Consider the following 15,815-nt stretch of genomic DNA (forward strand, 5'->3'; position numbering starts at 1 on the left):
ATCCTGTGAATAACGTCCTTGTATCGGTTGGCAGCATGCGTCATGAATACACCTTTGATGACGTCGTCGCTGTAGTATTCCTTCTGCAAAACATAAACACCAAGTTTGAGTTAGTAATTTTGCGTTAGTCTAAAATCAAACTTTAAAATTAACAATTTATTACCTTAAATTCCTCCCAATAGAAATCTCTCTGCTCTGGAGTCAGAAACCGCCAGGCTCGCCCATTCTCGAACCAGCACTTTCTAAAGATCTCCCGCATAGATCGGGAGATTGGTCCAGAGTTCAACAGCCTCTCCCTGCGAGGTTACAGCAAACTTTTATTACTTTCTATAGCAAAACGATAAAAAAAATTAAACTAACAATTTACATTCTTACCTGCTGGCGTCTGGGAAACACAGTGCCCTCCCCTGATCATCCAGCTCTGCAGGGGGCTCTCCTGGCTGTCGGGGCTGAACGGGGGGTGCCGCCTCCACCTCCTGCTGCTGATCCTGAACAGGGATATCCTCAACAGGGGCACGCACAGCTGGGTTACCCCGACCACGACCTCTAGCTGGGTTACCCCGACGTCCCCGACCTCTAGTCGGATCACCTGAACCACCCTGCCCTCTCATACCTGCAGACATTAAAATATGTTTCGTTCCACATATAACAATTTAACAATTATAACAAAACATTACAGAAAAATACATTATAAAAAAATACATTTTAATTGTTAACAATTTCATATATTTAAATTAATTAATACATTTAATAATATAACTAATTCATTACAATAATAAATGAATACAACTAACAAAAACTGCAAAAATATCAAATACGTCAGTCAAGTTGTTCTTCATCTTCGTCTGATGAGGATGGCGGAAATTCTTCTTCTTCATCTTTAGCAGGAGGGATTTGCAACGCATCTTCGTCCGCCACCTCATTCAGGTCAGCTAAATTTGTGGGATTGTCGTCCGTTTCAACTATAAGGGGATTTTCTTCAATGTCATCTTGAAAGGCCGGGATAATTGCATCGGGCATGTCAAGTTCTGATCGTGCCTTAATTTTGCAAACTGCCCACCAATTTACTTTGTCCCGTTTTCTACTTGGATATGGAAGGTAGTGAACTTGGTCAGCCTGTTCTGCCAAAATGAACGGTTCGTATTTATTGTACCTGCGTCTGTGATTAACATCTACCAAGTTGTATCGATTGGTAGTGTTTGTGCCTGTATCCGTAGGGTCGAACCATTCGCATTTGAAAATGACGGTCTGCTTCATTGGTAGAGCTGGATACTCTAACTCAATTATGTCCGTTAGCACTCCATAAAAGTCATTTTCACCCTCAACATATTCTGTTCCCCTTACGCACACACCGCTATTCATTGTAAGTTGATCCCGCCCATATTCCTGAGTCAGAAATTTGAAGCCATTTACATAGTATCCCTTATATGTGGTGACCTTTCTACACGGTCCCTTTGCGAGACTCAGAATAAACGGATTAGTACAGACAGTTGGATCTTTCACCTGTGGGGAGTTAGAAATTTGTAAGATTTATAAACCTTATTATTAAAATGGAAGTCCATTGTTATAAGATACGTACATATTGTTCGAACCAAGAGGCGAAATCACTTTCAAGCACTCTTTCAATTTCTGTTTCACTTATGTCACTGTTCCTTTCGCGCAATCCGGCCACAAAAACCCTTTAAATGGAAAAGGCCCAAACTAAATCAAATTCTAGCAAATATGTGAAATATTACACTATATTTAAATGCTTACCTTCAATAATCTTCGATTTCGGAACAATTCAGAAGAACATAGGTCCGAGCAGCGATGATCTCATCGTCTTCAAGATATCTCCTGCCGCTACCACGCAACGGCTTTCCCTTAGGTTTAAAAATTCCCAGTCTGTCGGCATCTTCATCGATATCCATATCACAAGTTTCATTTCTTCCCAAACGCACGGGTAACATCGGATCGCCTTCAGCAAAATAATAGGATGCAAATTTAGCGATTTCTTCTTGCAGATATCCACTACTAACGCTCCCTTCGACCCTGCCTTTATTAGTGACCTTTTTTTTTCAATTTCCTCAAATATCTGTAACCGGATATTAATATTAGTAATATGAACAGATGGATTCGAGAAAAAACCATGACTAATTGATTACCTTTCAAATGGATACATCCAGCGATACTGAACCGGTCCTGCCATCATAGCTTCATACGGAAGATGCACGGGAAGATGCTCCATAGAGTCAAAAAAGCTGGGTGGAAATATACGTTCCAACTTACACAGGATTTTTGGGATCTCAGTTTCCATACGGTTTAGATCTTCCTGTGACAGTGACGTGGAAGTTAACTCCCTGAAGAAGATACTTAACTCTGTCAGAGGTTCCCACACATTTTTCGGAAGTAGCTCCCGAAGAGCGATTGGCAGAAGTCGTTGCATAAAAACATGGCAGTCATGACTTTTCATTCCATGCATTTTCAGCCCCTTTAGATCAACACATCTAGACAAGTTTGACGCGTACCCGTCTGGAAACTTTATTTTCTGAATCCACTCAAGCAAAACTCGTTTTGAATCCCTATCCAAAGCATACATTGCCTTTGGAAATCTCCCAGTTGCCGGATCTTTAGCTAACCCTGGCCGATCACAGATGTCGTTCAACTCTTCACGAGATTTTGCATGGTCTTTTGTTTTCCCGGGGACATTGAGAACGGTATTAAAAATGTTATCGAAGACATTTTTCTCAATGTGCATGACATCGAGATTGTGACGTATTACATTCGTTCTCCAATAAGGCAAATCCCAAAAGATACTTTTTTTATTCCACCCATGATCTTTTGACAGTAATGCATTAGTAACTTTCGCACCAGGCTCAAATGCCTTCTTAAACCCCAGTCGATCAATCTCTGCTAACAGTTCATCTCCAGTTCTCACCCCTGCAAACCTTTTCCCGACCTCTCGTTTCCCCTTACGGAAATCAGTAACATTTCGACGGAATTGGTGATTCGGAGGCAAAAACTTGCGATGGCAATCAAACCACGATTGTTTACCGCTTTTATCCAGTGTGAATGCATCGGTGTTTTCCATGCAGTACGGGCATGCTTTTCTACCAGCAGTGCTCCAACCAGACAACATAGAATAAGCGGGAAAGTCATTTATTGTCCACATAAGAGCCGCTTTTAGTTGAAAATTCTGACGCTTATGAACGTCATATGTCTGGACTCCACATTCCCACAGTTGGTTCAACTCTGCAATCAGCGGCTGTAGGAAGATATCCATTAGGTGTTTTGGGTTTCTAGGCCCCGGTACCAAAACCGTTAAAAACATAAACTCATCCTTCATGCACATGCCTGGGGGGAGATTGTACGGCGTCAAAATGACCGGCCACGAGGAATACTGCTGCCCAAAATTGGTAAATGGCTGAAACCCATCGGAGCATAAGCCTAATCTGATATTTCTCCCTTCATCGGCAAACTCAGAATGCAGTTCACTAAAACGTTTCCAAGCCGGAGAGTCGGACGGGTGGCACATCGTATCACCATCCATCTCGTGGTCTGCGTGCCACGTCATATGCCGAGCAGTGGCTTTCGAAGCGTACAACCTCTGTAGCCTCGGAGTTATTGGAAAATAGAACATTTTACTATATGGCACGTTAGCCTTTCTTTATGTGGATTTTCCGTGGGTCACAGGTTTCCACCGCGCATAATTGCAAACTTTGCAGCGCGTTAGATCCGCGTCCTCCCCCCAATAAATCATACAGTTATAAAAACAACAGTCAATAACCTCAACCGGCAACCCCAAACCTTTGACCAGCTTCTTAATTTTAGCAAAATTCGTTGGCATCTTGTTGTCCTCCGGGAGCAGCTCCTGTATCAATCCGCATACGTCGTCAACTAAAGCTACTGAACCCTTATGTCGACACTTGATCTCCATCACTTTAGCAGATGCAGAAAATGGAGAGTGTCTGCTATTCCCAGGCCATATGTCTTCTTCAGCCGCACGCATCATATCATAAAATTTTTGAGCTTCAGCATTCGGGAGCTCATCTTCAGGAAACGTTATTTCTGGACCGGCCGCATCAATAATCATTCTTTGAGCGGAACTGAACTCACCTGGCCCCTCATCTTCATAGTCGAACTCAACATCCTGCTCCGGTAACTGTGCAAGGGGAGGAGGGTTCAAAACGCTCCCCTCGCCATGAAAAACCCATACTTGGTAACCTTTCACGAACTCATTCTTCAATAAATGGAATTCCACCTCATCGACATCCCGATAGCTTGTATTTCGACAACCTCTCTTAGGGCAGGGGCATTTTATCTGTACCCCACTCATACAAGCCGGATGCCGTAATGCAAACCGGACAAACTCCTTCACATGCTCCTTATACCCTGTGGTTAGCAGCCCGTTTGTGTGGCTCCTGTACATCCAACTGCGGTCCGTCTCCATTTCTGTAGCGCGGATAATTAGAGGTGGGGTTTTCACTCGAGATAAGCAAAGTCAATGTAATTGACTGCTGAAAAGGTAGGGCCCTATCCCATTCGCAAAACAGGCGCCCCGTAACTCGGCCACGATATATGCCTAGCAACGGAGAAAAATATTCGGCAGCCTTCCGGCGTCGTTCTCCTTTAGTGCGATATTTAGTATATGCGTTGTAACGCTAATTATATATTCCTCGAGGAATAAGCGTTACAAAACATATACTAAACATCCACCCGGAGAACAAACGCTGGAAAACAACCGAATATTTTTCTACCGCTACTAGACATATATGGTTTTTCGTGATCGAGTTACGGAAGCACAAGTTTTGCGAACTGTACAAACTGTACAATCCCGTGTCGTTCAATCTCTTGAACACACGGGACGGGAACTCTACGGCTAGGTTTACGATTTTATTCGGTGGGAATAAAATCGAGGTTTATTTAGGTTGATTATCGTAAATAAAATCTATTCCAACTAAAATAAATCAAATTAATTGAGCGATAAAACCTACTTGTTGAAGGGCAGAACCGCAAAGAGAAGGTGAAACGTCGGGATCAATCGGAACCACGGTGCGCGGGCTATCAAGGGCTATCGGCGACTGTCAGAGAATGCAAACCTATCATATTAAATAAAAACACGTATTAATAAAAAAATTCTACTAAAAATTCGGCAGAACTTCCCCTAAAAATGAGCATCACCCATTTTTCAGGGAAATCCTGCAAGCAAATTATATAGCACAATCCAACAATACAATCCAATTACATCAAAAATTATATTTATAACGTTAATTACACTAATTAGCGTAAATTGCACTAATTAATCTATTCTATCTCAAATTAATTAAAAACCTACTATATTAATTAAACTAATTAATTTATATTAATCTAATTCAATAACCTAATTTAATCAACTAATTAATACATAAACAATAATTATGAACAAATAAATATTAATTAGTATAAATTTACTAAGTCAGAAACCCTAATACAAATTAAACTAATTCAAATATAATTTAATTAACCTAACCCCTAACCTAGTTTATTTTTATTTTTTAAAAAAAATAATAATTAATTCTAATAAATAAAACTAACCCCAAACTAATTAAATTCAACTAATTCAACTATAATTTAATTAACCTAACCCTAAACAAATTTTATATAATTTAAAAAAAAGATAATTAACCCTATAATACTAATCCTAAGCTAAATAAATTAAACTAATTATACAATTATAATTTAAAACCTAACCCTAAATTAGTTTAATATGACTTGAAAAACAGAAAATTAACCCTAATTTAAATTAACCCTAATTTAAATTAACTAATCTAATCGCTAATTAATACAATATTTACAAATAATTGAAAATTAAAAAACTTACCTCAGGCAGCAGCGGGCGAGACCGGAGGCAGCAGCAGGTCGGACCGGAGGCAGCAGCGGGACGGACACCGGAGGCAGCGGGACTGACTGTTTTTAAAAAAAATTATTATATATTTTATATATAAACTATAAATAAATGAAAAAAAATAAAAAAAAAAACCCTTACCTGAGAATCAGTGGTGGCCGGCAAGAAAAAGGAGATCAATTGCAGTGGAGAGGAGCGGCGCCGGTGGAGAGGAACGGCAGAAAACGGACGGACGAACAGACTGACGGAGAGGAGAGCAGAGAAGAGAGGAGAACGGCAGAAAGGAAAAGAAAGGGAGGAGAACGGCGGCCAGAAAAAATCAGAGAGGAGGAGAAAGGGAGGAGAACGGCGGAGAATAAAAGAAAGGAAGAAGAGAGGAAGAAGGAAGGAGAAGGAGCGCAGGTTTAATTTAACTCGATTTTAGCGACGGATTCAAAATTCCGTCGCTAAAATCGAGTTAAATTAAACGGTGCGTTTAGAGCAGGGCATTTAGCGACGGACTACAGTTATCCGTCGCTAAATGGGCTGCCCTAAACGCAGCGTTTTAAAAACGTCAAACTTAGCGACGGATTAATTAATCCGTCGCAAAAACGAATAAAATTAGCGACGGACATTAATGTCCGTCGCTAATGTTCATGGAAAAACAAAAGGCGGGAATGGTCCCGCCATAAAGGGGACGGATTTGCGACGGGCTATCCGTCGCAAATCTGGCGGGAGCTTTCCCGCCATCAAATATAAGGGAAACTGCGACGGAACGCGTGTCCGTCGCAGAATCCGTCGCTAATATTAGTAATTTGCGACGGAATTATGTTCCGTCGCAAATTTCCGTCGCTAATCGACTGTTTTCTAGTAGTGAAAATAAATTTAAAATGAACAGATAATAAACATAAATAAACTATAATAATAATAAAATAAATATTTAATAAACTATAAATAAATATTATATAATAAAATAATAATTAAAATTAAAATTAATAAAAAATAAAATAAAATAAATATTAAATTAAATGAAAATAGATATTATATACGATATTTCTAAATAAGACCTTCACCTGAATAGGAACCTTTTTTCCTATTCGTGATCAAACCATACTAAATAGAAATCAATTTCCTATTCCAAATCTACAAGGTATACATTCTACCACTATATAAAGAGTTTGAATTATACCTAAACACACAACTACATTCATACACACAAAAACGCTGCCTGAGCCAATAATGACTTAAGTATCAGAGAGTTAATCGGACCACAACCATCCGGTTAGCTTCTACCCTGTTTTGCAGGTTAAATCATCGGATCAGAAGGCAGACTCCATCATTAACCAATAAAACTCACTTAATTTTTAAAATTTCAATTAATAGTTCAAGCTTTAATTATTACTTTAAAGTAGATAAATATATTTTTTTACTCTTATAATACTTTACTATTTTTTATTTTATTTGTACACTTTTAATATTAAAAATTAAATTATTCAACATCGTCTTAAATTTTAAATTTATATTTTAGAAAATAAAATACTTTAATTTAAATAATTAAAATAATATATTTTCACTTTTTATTCATCTATACATATTGTTTATAAGTAGCCGAGATATCTATTAAATATTAATAAATGATCAATATGTCATTTAAATATTAATAAAAATAAAATAGCTAATTTAGTTTAAGTTTGCATTAGATATGTTAATGATCCTACCTACATGTCCCTTATATACGAGAGTAACATATTATTTTAGTAATTAGATAACATGAATTTGTTTTGATTTTTACGAATGGCAAATAACTCTACCTAGATCATACTTTAACTTGTTTTGATTTTTAATAATGGCAAATTAATGACTATCCATATCATATATTTATCATGTTACTTACTTATTCACCAATATTTTGAAAACTGAAAAAAAGAAAAAAAAACAGTACCAAATATTCCCAGCACATGCATGTAAAATGTTGAATATGTATATAGAGCATTCTTTTAGTTCTCGTGGATAAATTTCGTGGTTGTACCCGTTCTGCTTGCAAATCAAATATAAACCCAAACTTGTGCTCATAATGCTCTCATGGTAATAATGCTCCCATTGATGATAAATTACTATTCGAGTTCTACAGATAATTAATGCTCATGTTCTCATGGAGATAAATTTTCAGAATGTAGATATGAAAAGGGATGAATTGTTGATACAAATTTTATATAGAGATAATTTAGATTTAATCTAAAAAGTAGTTAGATGAAATTAAAAATTGGTTAGAGAAATTTGAAAATTGCAAGTAAATATTAATTACTAAAAGTAAATAATAAAATAAATTATATTTAAGAGTTACTGGCGGTGAATTATTTTTACAAAAGGTTAAAATAGTAATTAATTTTTAATTAAATAATTAATTTTTTAAGAAAGAGCATTCTATCCGGATAGATTCTATCCGTATAGCATCACCCTTAAAAAATATATATTCTTTAATCACAATTACTCAATCAAATAATGAGTTAAACTCGGAACAAAATTTTCCTGCTGCCTACAACTTGTTACGTGGTGCTCTCTTGAGCTGCCACACGAATTAATTGTCTTCCTACATAAGTGGTTAATTAATCAGTTTAATTATGATAAATTAACCACTTTAGATAGTACAACTGTACAGTTTAAAGTTCTAAAAGAACAATTTTTAATTATTGCATTTGTACACTTAAGGTGGGTCATTTTTTTTTTCTTTTTCATCTTTATATTAAGCTATAAATAATATATTCATTCTAATTTTTTTATTTACTTTCTTAAATTAATTATTTTTTCTGCAACATGTATATATATATATATATATAAATGTATAACCATTTCTTATTAGGAGAAAAATATTTTATATAATAGTAAAAATATACTTATGACATTTTTTAGAACATTGCATTTCATTTTACTTTTTCTAATTCATAAATTTATTAGCTATATATTGACAAAATAATTAAATTAAAGAAATTAAAATGAAAAGATCAAATACTTTGAAAATATTGTTAGCTAATTAACTTTAAAAATATTATTAACTTCTATTCATTAAAATTTTGTAAAACAATAGATATGTATTTTATATATTTTTTTTATATAATTTTTACAATAGTAAATTTAAAATTATCAAAATATAATATAACTTGAATTTTATTATCAATATATGGTTAGTTTTTATTTATTTAAAATAGTATATTTTTATCAAATTTTGTTTATTCCACAAACCAGTCTATCAACAGTAAATATATACTCCCTCCGTCCCATTCTAATTGAGAAAATTTGAATTCCACATTATTTAAGAAATTTTAGTAACATTACTTTTATATCCTTACATTACATTAAATGCATCACAACTTTTCAAAAATATGCTTTCTAAATGCATTAATTGAAGAGGGTATAAAGAGAAAAGTAGTGTAAAAACTATTCTATAAATAGAAAGTGTCAATTAGAATGGGACACCCAAAAAGGAAATAGTGTTCAATTAGAATGGGACGGAGGGAGTATACAGTAACAGGACTTTCCAGCAACTTGAGTTGTAGGAAAATTTTTTGTTCATAAGCTCACTCGCATACGGTGGTAATAGACTAACAATAGCATTAATCAATAAGTTTGCTATATTTAATTAGTTGGTATGTATATTTTTCATGCGTGGATCTAAATTAAGAGAAAATTTTTTATATAAAATATTCAGTTACAGTCCCTTTATATTTTTGTGTTAAATAATGAGCCAGACTGAAAGAAATGTATACAGTACATAATTCATCAACTAGACTTTAACGGTTCTAATTAGGCCATACCTGTTAGCATAATTAATATGCTATTGGAGTAATGGCCAAGTATAAGACCTGGAGTAGTGGCCAAGTATATGACTTGGAGTAGTGGCCAAGTATAAGATACTTTCCTTTATTATTGCTTAGCCTTGCCTATATAAAGGCCTCCTATGTTATTCTAGGATTTAGACTTTTCTCTTCTATTGTTAGCCTCTATTTCTTTGTATCTTATTCTTCTATTCAATCAATGGTTTCGTATATTTCTATTAATGTTATTATGGTATCAGAGCCAAATTATTCTTCTGGTTGTTAGTCTTTTCTACTCCTCCTTTGAGTTTGTTCTCTCTAATTCGTTGATTTAATTTGTTAGTATTCTGTTGATTTCTTTTTAATATGGCTGAAATTCGAGATGATTCGCTTCAAGCAGTTAGTGTTCAGTTAGATGGTAAAAATTATGCATATTGGAGTTATGTGATGAAAAATTTCTTGAAGGGAAAACAAAAGTGGGGTTATATTTCGGGTGATTTTGTCAAGCCTGAGGATGGCACAACTGCTGATTATGTGTATTTGTTAGATAAGTGGGAAGTTGCTAATTCCAAAATTATTACTTGGATCAATAATTCTGTTAAGCACTCGATAGGTACCCAGTTAGCAAAATATGAGACAGGTAAGGAGGTTTGGGATCATCTATCTAGACTGTACACACAGTCTAATTTTGCAAAACAATACCAGTTGGAATCTGATATTCGTGCTCTGCAGCAGAAAAGCATGAGTATTCAGGAATTTTATGATGCAATGACAGATTTGTGGGATCAGCTGGCTCTCACAGAATCTGCTGAATTACGAGGCTTTGGGCCTTATATTGCACGAAGAGAGGAGCAGAGATTGGTACAGTTCTTAATGGCTCTTCGTGATGAGTTTGAAGGACTTCGTGGGTCCATTCTGCATCGTCATCCGCTGCCTTCTGTTGATTCTGTTGTTAGTGAACTTTTGGCTGAGGAAATTCGTCTTAAGCCTTCTGTTGTAAAGGAAGTTTCTACGGTCTCTACTCCATCAGTCTTCGCCATGCCTCCACGACCAAACTTTTATTCTCAAGTCAGGTCGTGTGGAACTGTTGCTCGTGATGAATGTAGTTTTTGTAAACAGAAAGGTCATTGGAAATCACAATGTCCAAAGTTGGGTAAAGGAAAGCAGCAGTATACTCAGCAACAACCCCATCAGCAGTCTCAGCAATGGAGTTACCGACCACCAGCTCCTCATAATGGACCTCCTCTTCTTCCTCGCCCTCACAATGCATTGACTTCTTCTTCTTTTGATCCATCAATGGTTGAGCAGTTTCAACAGTTCCTTGCATCTCAGTCACATGCCATGGCAGCTTCATCTCAAACAGGTTTGTCATCTAGTTCGTCAGGTATATCTTCTTCCTCTTGGATTTTAGATTCTTGTGCTTCGAATCATATGTCACCTAATTTGTCATCTTTTACTTCTTTGACTCCTAAAGTTTTTGTTCCTGTCATGAGTGCTAGTGGTACACCTATGCCCTTGCAAGGTGTTGGTTCAGTTACTACACCTTCTTTTTCCTTATCAAATGTTTATCATATTCCTAGTCTTACTTTAAATCTTGCTTCTGTTGGTCAAATTTGTGATAATGGTTGTTTAGTTTCCTTTTCTTCTTCTGCTTGTTATGTTCAGGATCCAAAGTCTCAGGAAGTGATTGGGACCGGCCATAGGGAAGGAGGACTTTATATATTGGATCAGCTCAAAACTCCTAAGATTGCGGCTGCTGTTCCTAGTGTGGATGTTTCGTCTTTTCGTTTGAGTCAGTCTTCTTCTGTGTTTTATTTGTGGCATTCTCGCCTTGGTCATGTCTCTAGATCTCGATTACAATTTTTAGCGTCTACAGGAGTTTTAGGAGATTTGAAAACTCATGATATTTCTGATTGCAGTGGTTGTAAACTTGCAAAGTTCTCTGCTTTGCCTTTTCCTAAAAGTAATTCTTTTTCTGTTGCACCTTTTGATCTCATTCATTCTGATGTTTGGGGACCCTCTCCTGTTCCTACAAAGGGGGGCTCTCATTATTATGTCTCTTTTATTGATGATTGCACTCGTTATTGTTGGATTTATCTTATGAAACGTCGCTCAGACTTTTTTGACATTTATAATGAGTTTCGCTCTCTTGTAAAAACTCAACATGAAGCTGTTATTAAATGTTTTAGATGTGATTTGGGGGGCGAATATACTTCTCATGCTTTTAAGGAACTTCTTGCTTTAGATGGCACAATTTACCAAACTTCTTGCACTGATACTCCTGAACAAAATGGGGTTGCTGAAAGAAAACATAGGCATATTCTTGAGGCTGCTAGGTCACTTTTATTGTCTGCTAGTGTTCCTAGTGAATTTTGGGGGGAGGCAGCTCTTACTTCTGTTTATTTGATTAATAGAATTCTTACTTCTCATAATTCTGGCTTGTCTCCTTATGAGAGATTGTATGGTTGTCTTCCAGATTATTCTTCTCTTCGTGTTTTTGGTTCTACCTGTTTTGTTCTTCTTCCTCGTGTTCAGCAGAGTAAGTTAACTTCACGGTCTGCCATATGTGTTTTTCTTGGTTATGGTGCAGGACAAAAGGGGTATCGTTGTTTTGATCCAGTCAGTCATAAGCTATATGTTTCTCGTCATGTTGTCTTTCTTGAACATATTCCTTATTTTACAATTCCTGACCGTTCTCACAGTATATCTATGCCTGATCTTATTCACATTGATCCTTTTACTGCTGATAATGATGAGATACCTCGTGATGGCCATCCTGACACTCCTATTGGCCCCTCAACTACAGTCACTACCCAATCATCTTCTGAGACTGCGGATACTACTGAACACCGTTATCCTGTACGAAATCGTAAGTCTACTAAACAACCTGATTTTGCTTATTCTTGTCTTTCCAGTTCATTTTCTTCATTCCTTACTTCTATTCATTGTCTTTCTGAGCCTTCATCTTTCAAAGAGGCAGTTCTTGATCCTCTTTGGCAACGTGCTATGGCTGAGGAGCTCACTGCTCTTCACCAAACCCATACTTGGGATTTAGTGTCTCTTCCTGCAGGAAAACGTGCTATTGGTTCTCGTTGGGTCTATAAAATTAAAACTAAGGCTGATGGATCTATTGAAAGATATAAAGCTCGCTTGGTTGCTAAGGGTTATTCTCAGAAATATGGTATGGATTATGAGGAGACTTTTGCTCCTGTTGCAAAAATGACTACAGTTCGAACTCTTATTGCGGTTGCTTCTGTTCGTCGTTGGGATATCACTCAAATGGATGTTAAAAATGCCTTTCTGAATGGCGACCTTCATGAAGAAGTCTATATGGTTCCTCCTCCTTGTATTGATCACCAACCTGGTGAAGTTTGCAAACTTAGAAAGGCTCTTTATGGTCTCAAACAGGCTCCCCGTGCCTGGTTTGAGAAATTCTCTACTGTGATTACTTCTCTTGGTTTTTGCCCAAGTAACCATGATTCTGCTTTGTTTGTCAAGTGTACCTCGGCTGGTCGAATTTTGCTTTCGCTTTATGTTGATGATATGATTATTACAGGTGATGATGTTGTTGGTATTAGCTTATTGAAGTCTAAGTTGACTCAAAGTTTTGCCATGAAAGACTTGGGTCCCCTTCGTTACTTCTTGGGGATTGAAGTTGCTTCTTCTCCAAAAGGGTATCTTCTTTCTCAATCTAAGTATATTTTTGAGCGTGCTCGCCTCTCGGATAACAAGACTGTTGATACTCCAATTGAGCTCAATGCTCGGTACTCTATTTCTGATGGGTCTCCACTGCCAGATCCGAGTCTTTATAGAACGGTTGTGGGAAGTTTGGTTTATCTCACTATCACTCGCCCTGATATTGCCTATGCTGTTCACATAGTCAGTCAGTTTGTTACTTCTCCTACTACAGTTCATTGGGCTGCTGTTATTCGCATCTTGAGATATCTCTGTGGCACTCAGTTTCAGACTCTTTTGCTTTCCTGTACTTCATCTTTGGAGTTATGTGCTTACTCTGATGCTGATTGGGCTGTGATCCTACTGACCGCAAATCTACTACTGAATTTTGTATTTTTATGGGTGATTCTCTTATCTCTTGGAAAAGTAAAAAGCATGATGTTATATCTCGGTCTTCAACAGAGGCCGAATACCGTGCTATGGCTTCTACTACTTGTGAAATCGTCTAGCTGCGATGGTTGCTTGCTGATATGGGCGTTTCTTTGCGGAGACCAACTCCTTTGCACTGTGATAATAAGAGTGCTATCCAGATTGCTCATAACTCGGTTTTTCATGAAAGGACCAAGCATATTGAGATTGACTGTCATATTACTCATCATCATCTTCAGAATGGCACATTGACATTGCCATTTGTCTCTTCCTCCTTACAGCTTGCAGATTTGTTTACTAAATCATTGTCCTCTTCGCGCTTTCGTTTTTTGACTGACAAACTCTCGATGCTTATTGCTATCGCATCATGAGTTTGAGGGGGAATGTTAGCATAATTAATATGCTATTGGAGTAATGGCCAAGTATATGACTTGGAGTAGTGGCCAAGTATAAGACTTGGAGTAGTGGCCAAGTATATGACTTGGAGTAGTGGCCAAGTATAAGATACTTTCCTTTATTATTGCTTAGCCTTGCCTATATAAAGGCCTCCTATGTTATTCTAGGATTTAGGCTTTTCTCTTCTATTGTTAGCTTCTATTTCTTTGTATCTTATTCTTCTATTCAATCAATGGTTTCGTATATTTCTATTAATGTTATCAATACCCACTGCAAGTGGTGGCAATGCTATATATATATATATATATATATATATATATATATATAAAATATATATATATATAAAGAGTGTTTATTTCACTAATGTTTATATCACGTTATTTTTATAATAAATCAATAAACATATACAATAATAAAATAATCAATTTTTTTTTTTTATCGTTACATATTTTAACAATATAAAATATCTCACTGGTTTGTTGCATGAATAACGTGTTACAACCATTGTGTTGTATAATTATAACTATTTTATATTAGAATATAAAATAATTAGTTTATTTTGAAATAATTATACACATCTATTAAAGATAAATAGAATTGTAATTTTAAAATTATTTATCAAAAATTGATGATAGTATATAATTTAAGATACTAAAAATGATAGAGTGTTCAAATCATTTCCGAACAGAGTAAGCAAAATAGAGTTTTGAATGTGTGAACATGATTCATTTGGCTGATTTTTGGTGGATTGTGAGGCTGATGTTGATTTAGAATGGGGAAAATTCTTTTATAAACCTAAAACATGGCCGCCTTCATAAATAATAGTACTAATAAATTTATGAGAAAAATTTATATAAATCTAATTTTGAAGGTACATGATTTTTGAAACATTGTGAAACTAACGTCAACTTAGAGTGAATTCTTTATCGTCTAAATCTGATTTCTAATGTGCTACTATCATATATCTATTTGATTTGAGTCTGTTAAGTAAAATCTAAAATTAAATCATACTATAAAATTTTGGTTAATTAAAATTTTATTTTTGGTTGGGTTGGATTTGAATAATAATTTAGGCTAATATTATAGATACAGTATTAACTAAATTAATGCCTTTCAAAGAAAATCTAAATTAATATAATTAACTTAAATTTATAGAAAAAAGTTCTTAAAAAAATTGGATTTATGTGAAAACGTTCATGGAGCAAGTGGCATGATATTTTGTGGCCAATGAGTGCCTAGTTTTTGATTTGAAAATGTGTGTATTTTTTTCTTTGTACTTAGCATACTTCCAATTCTTATTTAATGATGAGATGATGACTATAATTCATTTTTCTCTATTAGAAGAAAAGGTATATTATCATTTATCAGCGACATTGAAATGAAGTGACAACTTTTTTTTCCTTTGATTGAATATTTTAAGTTTGAATTCTGAATATAAACAAACGTTAAAAATATTATAAGAAAAATTTATGGTTTTGACGGATTTTATTTATGCCTCACTTGATTTGAAAGTGTATAATTCTTGAAAAGTATATTTCACAGTTGCTGAAAAAATTAGTAGGGAGGAAATCAATAATTTCATTATAAAAAAAGTAAAAAAAGAATGTTATCTTCCGGAAAATTAGATTTTCTTAATGAATTTACCCCCAATTAAGTGAGCT

The 15,815-nt window shown here is 35.5% G+C and overlaps 3 protein-coding genes across 4 annotated transcripts; all 3 read right to left on the reverse strand.

Moving 5' to 3' along the window:
• Window positions 1-101: 101 nt before the first annotated feature.
• LOC126678422 (uncharacterized) lies at window positions 102-5,041 on the reverse strand. 2 transcript variants are annotated; one of them, XM_056105370.1, is made up of 3 exons: window positions 4,974-5,041; window positions 376-613; window positions 104-296 (listed from the first exon to the last, which is right to left on the reverse strand). In XM_056105370.1, the coding sequence occupies exons 2-3, from the start codon at window positions 609-611 to the stop codon at window positions 149-151; spliced, it is 384 nt and encodes a 127-aa protein (XP_055961345.1). In that variant the 5' UTR covers window positions 612-613; window positions 4,974-5,041; the 3' UTR covers window positions 104-148. The 2 variants fall into 2 exon arrangements, with proteins under 2 accessions (XP_050229277.2, XP_055961345.1); XM_050373320.2 differs by lacking the exon at window positions 4,974-5,041 and having other exon boundaries at window positions 102-296; window positions 376-690.
• On the reverse strand, window positions 704-1,743 carry LOC130015378 (uncharacterized). Its single transcript, XM_056105369.1, has 2 exons — window positions 1,580-1,743; window positions 704-1,503 (listed from the first exon to the last, which is right to left on the reverse strand). The coding sequence occupies exon 2, from the start codon at window positions 1,360-1,362 to the stop codon at window positions 820-822; it is 543 nt and encodes a 180-aa protein (XP_055961344.1). The 5' UTR covers window positions 1,363-1,503; window positions 1,580-1,743; the 3' UTR covers window positions 704-819.
• LOC126676784 (uncharacterized) lies at window positions 1,758-3,619 on the reverse strand. Its single transcript, XM_056105502.1, has 2 exons — window positions 2,177-3,619; window positions 1,758-2,048 (listed from the first exon to the last, which is right to left on the reverse strand). Exons 1-2 carry the CDS (start codon window positions 3,617-3,619, stop codon window positions 1,758-1,760), a joined length of 1,734 nt encoding a protein of 577 aa, XP_055961477.1.
• Window positions 5,042-15,815: the final 10,774 nt, after the last annotated feature.

This window comes from Mercurialis annua, linkage group LG4 (genome assembly GCF_937616625.2).
Source record: "Mercurialis annua linkage group LG4, ddMerAnnu1.2, whole genome shotgun sequence".
NCBI lineage: Eukaryota > Viridiplantae > Streptophyta > Magnoliopsida > Malpighiales > Euphorbiaceae > Mercurialis > Mercurialis annua.

Excerpts from the sequence above, each read along its gene's own strand:
- LOC126678422 (XM_050373320.2), bottom strand. The coding sequence starts at position 623 with ATGTCTGCAGGTATGAGAGGGCAGGGTGGTTCAGGTGATCCGACTAGA. Across the intron at positions 297-375 it reads TGTTTCCCAGACGCCAGCAG|GGAGAGGCTGTTGAACTCTG; the intron begins GTAAGAATGTAA and ends GTAACCTCGCAG.
- LOC130015378 (XM_056105369.1), bottom strand. The coding sequence starts at position 1,362 with ATGAATAGCGGTGTGTGCGTAAGGGGAACAGAATATGTTGAGGGTGAA.
- LOC126676784 (XM_056105502.1), bottom strand. The coding sequence starts at position 3,619 with ATGTTCTATTTTCCAATAACTCCGAGGCTACAGAGGTTGTACGCTTCG. Across the intron at positions 2,049-2,176 it reads AAGCTATGATGGCAGGACCG|GTCACTAATAAAGGCAGGGT; the intron begins GTTCAGTATCGC and ends TGAAAAAAAAAG.